At 38.4% G+C, this 10,224-nt stretch overlaps 1 protein-coding gene across 5 annotated transcripts in view; it reads left to right on the top strand.

Moving 5' to 3' along the window:
- Nucleotides 1-10,224, top strand: part of LOC106881248 (uncharacterized) — a 297,452-nt gene that overhangs the window by 260,894 nt on the left and 26,334 nt on the right. For all 5 annotated transcript variants that reach the window (XR_008264114.2, XM_052967796.2, XM_052967797.2 and 2 more), the window contains exon 50: nucleotides 435-602. Coding sequence is in view for 4 of the 5 variants with exons in the window: in XM_052967796.2 (XP_052823756.1) it covers nucleotides 435-602 (168 nt within the window). In the remaining variant the exon portion in view is untranslated. The remainder of the gene's footprint in view (nucleotides 1-434; nucleotides 603-10,224) is intronic.

Genomic DNA, 10,224 nt, shown 5'->3' on the forward strand with positions numbered 1-10,224 from the left:
TAATCCCTCCTCTGAAAATTGCTGGCTTTGTGCCAAAATTCGAAGCCATTATTACTATTCCAGCTTTTTCCTCCCAGTCATATCTTGTTTGTTGTTTATTGTGTGTGTGTGTATAGCAGCAGTGGTGGAGGTTGTGGTGATGGTGGTGGTGGTGGCGATGATGGTGTTTGTGGTGGTAGCAGCAGTGGCTGCAGCAGCAGCAACTATAGTAGTAGCAACAGCAGCAGTACTTGTAGTATTACTATTATCATTGTTTAGTCCCAGGTCAATCCTGATTAAGTAGAGCTATAATCCAAGACCATCTCAGGCCATCCATCCAACTTTTTAAAGTATATTAATAACTACATATTCCTTATTTAAGATACAAGTCTACAACAACAACAACAACAACAAGTTGATTCATTGCCTACTTCTTATTTTTCTATTGACAACAGACACATGCCTTGAGGGTTCCTATTTCCAGTCATCCACATCTAAATGTACACAATGTAGTGTTGGTTTCTATCAAGACCAGCCTGGAATGTTCCAGTGTGAAGCTTGCAGACAAGGTAACACAACAAAAGGGAAAGGTAGCACCAGTGGGTCAGAATGTGTAATACTTGGTAAGTTACAATTTTCTCACTTTCATTCTTCTACACATACTTTTATTGTTTTTTTTAAAATTTTGTTACTTGTATATAGGTGCAGGAGTGGCTGTGTGGTAAGTAGCTTGCTTACCAACCACATGGTTTCGGGTTCAGTCCCACTGCGTGGCACCTTGGGCAAGTGTCTTGTACTATAGCCTCAGGCCGACCAAAGCCTTGTGAGTGGATTTGGTAGACGGAAACTGAAAGAAGCCTGTCGTATATATGTATATATATATATATGTATGTATGTGTGTTTGTGTGTCTGTGTTTGTCCCCCCACCAATGCTGATGTGTTTACGTCCCTGTAACTTAGCGGTTCGGCAAAAAAAAGACCGATAGAATAAGTACTAGGCTTACAAAGAATAAGTCTTGGGGTCCTTTTTCTTGACTAAAGGCGGTGCTCCAGCATGGCCGCAGTCAATTGACTGAAACAAGTAAAAGAGTAAAGAGAGTTTCAGTCATTGAACTGTTGTTTTGGTCGTTGCTATGCTGGGGGAAGGTGAGGGGCTCCTCTGAAAAATTTACTTCATCAAATTAACCTAGTAATTATTTCAAGCTATTAGTCCCTTTTTACTGGTCCACTAAGTTTCAGGATCATAAATAAGTGAACACCAGTTTTCAAGCAAACACACACACACACACAAACACACACAAACACAAACACACACAAACACAAACACACACACACATGCATGCACACGCATGCACGCACACACGTGCACACACAAACACACAGTCATGTGTATATATGTAATGTACGTATGTATGCATATATACATGTATAGTTCAAATGTGCAGAAAACAAAAGACGAAGACAGGTGAAGGAACAACAAGTAGTTATATTAGTTTGACACTTGGGGGTGGGGTGGGGGAAAGTCTTTAACATTGTGGGCCCATGCTCTTTGGCAAAAAAGTATAAGATGAAAAAATGGAGAGAGAAAATATGTGGTTCATGTATATATATATATATATATATTTATACATGGACCACATATATATATACACAAATATATATACACACATATATATATATATATACATACACACACACACACACACACACACGCACATATATATATATATATACACACGTACATACACACACACACATATATGCATATATATATATATATATATACATATATATATATATATATATATATATATATTTATATATATAATGTAAATCCTGTTCTCTGTGTGTGTGTGTGTGTGTGCGTAAAAGACCATAATGGCCATATTTTTCAACTGATTTTCTCCAAACTGGGAATATGTGTTACTTATGTTCCAGAGATGGTTTTAGACTCTTAAAATATCTTTCTACCCACCTCTGTCTCTATATCTATCTATCTCTCTGTATCTATCTGTCTATATTTTATCTATCTATTGATATCTATCTTATTTGTCTAATTAGCTAGGTCTCTCTCTCTCCCCCTCTCTCTATATCTCACTCACTTCCTATTGTTTCCACTTACATTTTTCAGACGCTATTGCTTTCACTTTAAGTTCAATCATTATTGTTTACATTGTAAGTTTTCAATTGCTATTTACAAACAACAACAGCAAATTACTGACAGAAAGAAGTTCACAATTACTGATAAAAGTAATTTCATACATAATTTACTAGTAGAAGTAACTTCATAAATTTCACTTCACACCATATACGTCGTTAAATTTGCCTATAAATTTCTAATTTACTTTTGCAACAGTTTGTGTTTTTTTTGTTAAGGAAATTACTGATAAAAGTAAGTTCATAATTTACTAACAGAAGCAACTTCAAAAATTTCACTTAAATCTGTACACAGTTAATTTCCCTAAAAATTTCTTATTTACTTTTGCAATGATTTTGTGTTTTTCTGTTGTTAACAGCTTTTTTCTGTATAAGTTTATAACCATGCCTAGAAGGAAAGTGTCAAATTTGTCTATAAAATCAATGTCAACCAAAAGAATGTCTCTGTTCAGGGAAAGAGAGACATCTGCAGAAAATGAAGCATACCCAGAAATGAATAGACTATGCACAACAAAACCCAGAGCATCTCAAAGTAATGAACAGAGGTATGCACAGCTGACAAGGAATAGGATCTCCACTGCAGAACAAAGAGCAGTTGCAACAGCTCAGAGAATCAACTTCTATGAAGCAGCTTTCAATTATGTTCCAGCAGTTCATTATGTAGACGATACTAGAGTTTCCATTGGTGCAATGACAACTGAGTGCATACATTGTAAAGCAAGGAAGTGGCCCGGAGAGACACCTGTACTGTGTTGCAGTGGTGAAAAAGGTTAAACTCCCTGCAATTACTCAACCTTCAGAGCCATTGCAGAAACTGTTGTCATCAACTGACCAAGATTCCAAGCACTTCTAAAACAAAATTAGACAATCCAATGCTGCACTACAGATGACATCATTTGGAGCCACAAGAGATTTAACTGAGCAAGGATTCATGCAAACTTTCAAGATCCAAGGTCAGATTTATCATCAGATTGGCTCTCTACTACCTTTGCCAAATGAATCACCAAAATCGGCCTTTCATTGTTTATAATCTGTACCTTTTTGGTTATGAAACAAGCTGAATTACGTGTATTTACTTTATATACATATATGAGTTGAAAACTTTCTTTTAACATTTCACTTAATGTCAATGTTCCATACTGGCATGGGTTGGAGAGTTATTACTGTAGAAAGTTGGTATCAGCAACCAGCAGTTGAGACCTGTGTAATCTAGACAGCGTTTTTAAAATTCATTATTCTCTTTAATCCGGGCAATGCAAGGTATTTCTGATAGTACACATATATATGTATATATATATATATATAGACGTAGGAGTGGCTGTGTGGTAAGTAGCTTGCTTACGAACCACATGGTTCCGAGTTCAGTCCCACTGCGTGGCACCTTGGGCAAGTGTCTTCTACTATAGCCTCGGGCCGACCACAGCCTTGTGAGTGGATTTGGTAGACGGAAACTGAAAGAAGCCCGTCGTATATATGTATATATATATGTATGTGTGTATATGTTGTGTATCTGTGTTTGTCCCCCCAACATCACTTGACAACCGATGCTGGTGTGCTTAGGTCCCCGTAACTTAGCGGTTCGGCAAAAAGAGACCGATAGAATAAGTACTAGGCTTACAAAGAATAAGTCCTGGGGTCGATTTGATTCAACTAAAGGTGGTGCTCCAGCATGGCCGCAGTCAAATGACTGAAACAAGTAAAAGAGTAAAAGAATATATATATATATATATATATATATATTTATTCATTTACACATATATATACATATACATATATGTATACATGGACATATATTTATGTATACATATATATATACACATATATACATACATACATATATATATATATGTATGTATGTATGTATATATATGAATATATCTATACCTATCTATCAATCTGTATATAATATGTGTAAGGCAGTGAGCTAGCAGAATCATTAACACACTGGGAAACATTTCGTCTATCTTTGCATTCTGAGTTCAAATTCCACCAAGGTCGACTTTGCCTTTCATCCTTTCAGGGTCAATAAGATAAGTACCAATTGAGCATCGGGGTCAATGTTAGCCTTGTATCAAAATTTGAAACCTATATATAATGTGTGTGTGTGTGTGTGTGTGTGTGTGTGTACACGAACAATTCTCAGACAGAAGTGACGAGTTATACAGGTACCTCTCATGGCCAGGTTTTATCCCAGACAACAAAACTAAGTAACAACATTGGACACTGCAAACATGAGCCTAAGTAATAAATATTTATACCACCAAAATTATTGAGTTCTATCATATTTTGCTATATGCATTACACTCTGTAATGTGGTCAGTGATAAGCAGGACATTAAAAAATAGAGACTATGCTAGAAAGGGGATATGTGAGTGCCATATACACTCCACAAGTTACATCACAGGTTACCCATCCAGAAGAGCATAACTTTAAGTAAGAACTGGTACAGGACAGAAGGGAATCTTTTTGTTCTCCTTACTTGAAACAACTTTTCAAGTATTTGTGGCACAGAAATAAACACTCAGTGTATGAGTATGCGTGTTTGTGTGTGTGTGTGTGTGTGTGTGTGTATGTGTGTGTGTGTGTGTGTGTGTGTATGTGTGTGTGTGTGTGTGTGTGTGTGTGTGTGTGTGTGTATGTGTGTGTGAATGCAAGATCACACTTTGATGAACTGTCCAAACCATGTCAGCAATGCAAGCAGATAGATAGATAGAGAGATGGACGGACGGACGGACGGACGGACAGACAGGTAGATAGACAGATAGATAGATAGATAGATAGATAGATAGATAGATAGATAGGTGGTGGTGATGATGATGAGGAGGAGGAGGATGCATTTGATGGGCTTCTGTACAGTTGTCATCTACCTAATTCCACTAGCAGGTTATTGATTGATTCAAGACTTGAGAAAATATACCAATCTTTGCTCAAAATCGTGTATTTCATGATTTCGTTATTATTATGCATTATTTTGTTTTAAGGGACATAATTCTTTATGTTAATGAAAGAATTATTTCCCTGTTACATGGAATCAGAAATAAGTCTTCAAATTATTTTTATATATATTCATATCAGTTTTATTTTGTTTTGTTTTATTTCACTCAAGACCCGTTTGATAAAAGAGTAGAGCATTATATGCTTATCAAGCGCCACTGGGACCAGACAGTGGCAGGTAACTGAATTTTCTGCATATTGGGTCATCATATTTTAAATCACCTTAGCACCTTACTCATTTACATTTTCTATATAAACATTATCATTATCAATAATATTCTAAATATAATAAAGATAGGAGAAATAAAGGGAAATATAAATTAAATAAAGCATAAGCTTTATTGTGGAGGCACATGGCCACATGACTTGGTGGTTAGAGTGTTGGACTCAAGATTGTAATATTGTGGTAACGATTCCTGGATTGGGTGATGTGTTGTGTTCTTGAGCAAAACACTTCATTTCATGTTGCTCTAGTCTGTTCAGCTGGTGAAAATGGGTTGTCCTGTGATAGATGAGCATCCCATCCAGGGAGAAATATATATATCAGAGAAACCAGGAAACCAGCCCTAGGCTCCTTGCAGAGTAATGTGGACTAATAATAAGCTTTATTACACGTATTCTTTTACTTGTTTCAGTCATTTGACTATGGCCATGCAGGAGCACCTCCTTGAAGGGTTTTTAGTTGAACAAATTGACCTCAGGACTTATATCTGAAGCCAAGTATTTATGTACCATGTGAACGTGGCCAATGCCAGTGCCACCTGACTGGTTCCCGTGCCGGTAGCATGTAAAAAGCACTCTCTACTCGGAATGGTTGGCATTAGGAAAGGCATCCAGCTATAGAAACACTGCCAGATCAGATTGGAGCCTGGTGTGGCCTCCTGTTTTGCCAGTCCTCAGTCAAACTGTCCAACCCATGTCAGCATGGAAAACGGACATTAAACGACAATGATGATGATAATGATGATGATATATATGTATTGCACCTTCCATTTCCATCTGCACATTTTACTGGACCATTCAAATGTTGATGTGATATATCTCGACTTTGCAAAAGCCTTTAACAAAGTTGATCATGGCTTGATATGTCACAAGCTGCGAAACCTTGGCATAGCTGGTAAATTAGGAGAGTGGCTGCATGACTTCCTGAATGGTAGAAGTCAGACAGTTGCAGCCAATGGAGAACTATCTAGGGAAACACAAATATTGAGCGGTGTTCCACAAGGAACTGTTCTGGGGCCACTACTGTTCATAGTGGCCCTTCTGGACATGCCCACGGTCACTCAGAGAGCCACTGTCACTAGCTATGCTGATGACACAAAGATATCTCAGGCAATAAAGAATCCTGATGATATTGTAAGCCTGCAGAATGACCTAAATACAATATATGAGTGGGCAGAGCAAAATAATATGCAGTTCAATGCAAAAAAATTTCAAGTACTGCGCTACAAGACCACAAGTGCCTCCCAACTGGCATACACAGGACCTGGAGGTACTGCAATCCCAGAACCACAAACAGTAAGAGATCTGGGCATCAACATGTGTAGTGATGCATCATTTCACATGCACATTGTCAAGTTGACAGCAAAGTGCAGACAACTGGCAGGGTGGATACTGAGGACATTCCGTACAAGGGATCAAAAAGTCATGTTGACTCTATGGAAGACATTTGTTCTGAGCCGCCTAGACTATTACTCTCAGTTGTGGTCACCACACAGTGTCAAGCGGACAGCAGAACTCGAGGCAATTCAGCGGCACTATACAAAAAAGATCGCCACAGTCCAACAGATGAACTACAGGGAGCGACTGAAGGCACTAGGTCTCTACTCCCTGGAGCGAAGGCTGGAGAGATATGTAATAATATACATATGGAAAATACTGGAAGGACTGGTGCCAAACTTTGGTATCAAGTACTACAGGAATGCCCGCACGGGTCGCCACTGCATGGAGCCAAAGGTACCGTCCACTGCATCTCACATAAGAACGAGATACTGCAGCAGCCTCGGTTTCAGAGGACCTCAGCTCTTCAATGCCCTGCCAAAACATTTGAGGGACCTGCAAGACATGGATGCGGAGGTCTTCAAGACAAAACTCGACGCTTTCTTCTCCACGATACCAAACGAACCAATAGCTCGAAATGAGACGCAGTTTAGGGCAGCGATGTCAAATTCTCTTATACACCAGATGTGCCATCAAAACTCTTGATTGGACCATATCAGGTGGGGGAGAAGAGCCATGCAAGGAACGTGAAGAGAGCACAGCATAAAGACAGAAAATCATGGTGGTGCTCCAGCATGACTGCAGCCACTTGGCTGAAACCCATAAATAAATAAATAAATATATATATATATATATATATATATATATATATATATATATATATATATATATACTAGCAGAGCCACCCGGCGTTGCCCGGAAATGAAATTGTTGCTTATTGGTACTTACTCTTTTACTTGTTTCAGTCATTTGATTGCGGCCATGCTGGAGCACCACCTTTAGTCAAGCAAATCAACTCCAGGACAAATTCTTTGGAAGCCTAGTACTTATTCTATCGGTCTCTTTTGCCGAACCGCTAAGTTACGGGGACGTAAACACACCAGCATCGGTTGTCAAGCGATGTTGGGGGGACAAACACAGACACACAAACACACACATACACATATATACGACAGGCTTCTTTCAGTTTCCGTCTACCAAATCCACTCACAAGGCTTTGGTCGGCCCGAGGCTATAGTAGAGGACACTTGCCCAAGGTGCCATGCAGTGGGACTGAACCCGGAACCATGTGGTTGGTAAGCAAGCTACTTTCCACACAGCCACTCCTGCACCTATACTTGGAAACTTTTACTATAATTAAAATGGGGCTTAAATGAAAAAAATTCACACAGCGAATATACCACGTTATTGTTTCACTGTTATATACACAGATATACTTTGACGCATGTCAGTCGAAAAGTGAAAGTGTAATAGTAATACTTACTTTAACACTCAATAGTCTTACACTTTTGTATATGACATGTACATACTATTCATGTAAGTGCTTCTTCATATACTATGTTTTCTGTCTTGCCATGTTTATCACTGAGAATGTAGAGGTTATTTTCATCTCCAACTCTAGAACATCCAACATACAACTGACCATGTGAGAAGCAAGGTTGAAGGAGGTTAAATCCCACCACCTTTAGAGATTGACCTTGTGCTTTGTTGATAGACATTGCAAAGCTAAGTTTGACCGGAAACTGCAGTCTCTTGAACTGAAAGAGGAGATCATTTGAAATGAGATGTATCCTTGGAATGAAGACATTCTCACCCACCATGTTGCCTGTAATTATTGTTGCTTCCAACATATGGGGCATGGCTGTTTTAACAACCAACCTTGTTCTATTGCAGAGTCTGGGTGCATCAATGTTTCTTAATAGCATTATGGGAGCACCTATTTTCATGATCAGAATGTGTGGTAGAAATCCTGGTGGCTGAAGTGAATTGAGGAACTCCACTGGGTAATGCGTTGCCTGTTCTTGATCATAGACAGAGTTAACTGATCTGTATGAACATTCAGGTCCTGGAAGCTGAGTTAACAAATTTAAATTCAGCTTGTCTACAGAATCATTCCTTGGTGCCAGAATTGTTCTTTTACATAACCACTTGTGACTAACCCTAACCGTAACCCTGGTTAGTAAATTATGAAATTACTTACATCAGTAAATGTGAAGTTGTTAGCGATTGAAAACGTAGACTGTTAGTGAGAACAGTAACGATTGAAGTTAAAGTGAGGTTGAAGTGAAATTTGTCACTCAGTGAACCAAAGAGCCAGTATCGAAGGTACCAGAAAAAAAGAAAACCTCAGCAACAGGAAAACACAAAACCGTACTTCTGTTAGTAAATGATGAAATTACTGACATCAGTAAATGTGAACTTGTTAGCCATTGAAAACGTAAACTTTTATTGAGAACAGTAACGATTGAAGTGAAAGTGATGTTGAAACGAAATTTGTCACTCAGTGAACGAAACAGCAACACAAAACCGTACTTCTGTTAGTAAATGATGAAATTACTGACATCAGTAAATGTGAGTAAACTTTTAGTGCGAACAGTAACGATTGAAGTTAAAGTGAAGAAAAAACTATGGCTAGCGGAAGTTGACATTGAGGAACATTTTTAAAGAAGTGAATCTTAAATATAAAGCAATATTATTTATCTTAATAAAAAAAATCAAATGAAGAGCCTAAGGTTTATCCGAGGTCAAATTATTCCTGCATCACAAGTATGGAAGTAAATAGTGAAGCCGTTTTCACGTGATAAGCGATTACACACACATCTCTGTTTTATATATAGTATAGATATATATATATATGTATATATATATGTATATATATATGTATATATATATATATGTATATATATATATATATATATATATATATATATATGTATATATATATATATATATATATATATATATATATATATGTATATATATATATATATATATATATATATATATATATATATATATATATATATATATCATCATCATCATCATCATCATCATCGTTTAACGTCTGCTTTCCATGCTAGCATGGGTTGGACGATTTGACTGAGGACTGGTGAAACCGGATGGCAACACCAGGCTCCAATCTAATTTGGCAGAGTTTCTACAGCTGGATGCCCTTCCTAACGCCAACCACTCAGAGAGTGTAGTGGGTGCTTTTACGTGTCACCCGCACGAAAACGGCCACACTCGAAATGGTGTCTTTTATGTGCCACCCGCACAAGAGCCAGTCCAGGGGCACTGGCAACGATCTCGCTCGAAAACCCTACAAAGGCCAGTCAGGAGGTACTGGCAACGGTCACGCTCAAGATGGTACATCTTATGTGCCACCCACACAAGAGCCAGTCCAGGGGCACTGACAACGATCTCACTTGGTTTGCCGGGTCTTCTCACGCACAGCACATTTCCAAAGGTCTGGGTCAGTAGTCATCGCCTCGGTGAGGCCCAATGTTCGAAGGTCTTGCCTCACCACCTCAGCCCAGGTCTTCCTGGGCCTACCTCTTCCACGGGTTCCCTCAACTGTGTGGCACTTTTTCACGC

Source organism: Octopus bimaculoides, chromosome 5 (assembly GCF_046866305.1).
Source record: "Octopus bimaculoides isolate indiv1 chromosome 5, ASM4686630v1, whole genome shotgun sequence".
Classification (NCBI taxonomy): Eukaryota; Metazoa; Mollusca; class Cephalopoda; order Octopoda; family Octopodidae; genus Octopus; species Octopus bimaculoides.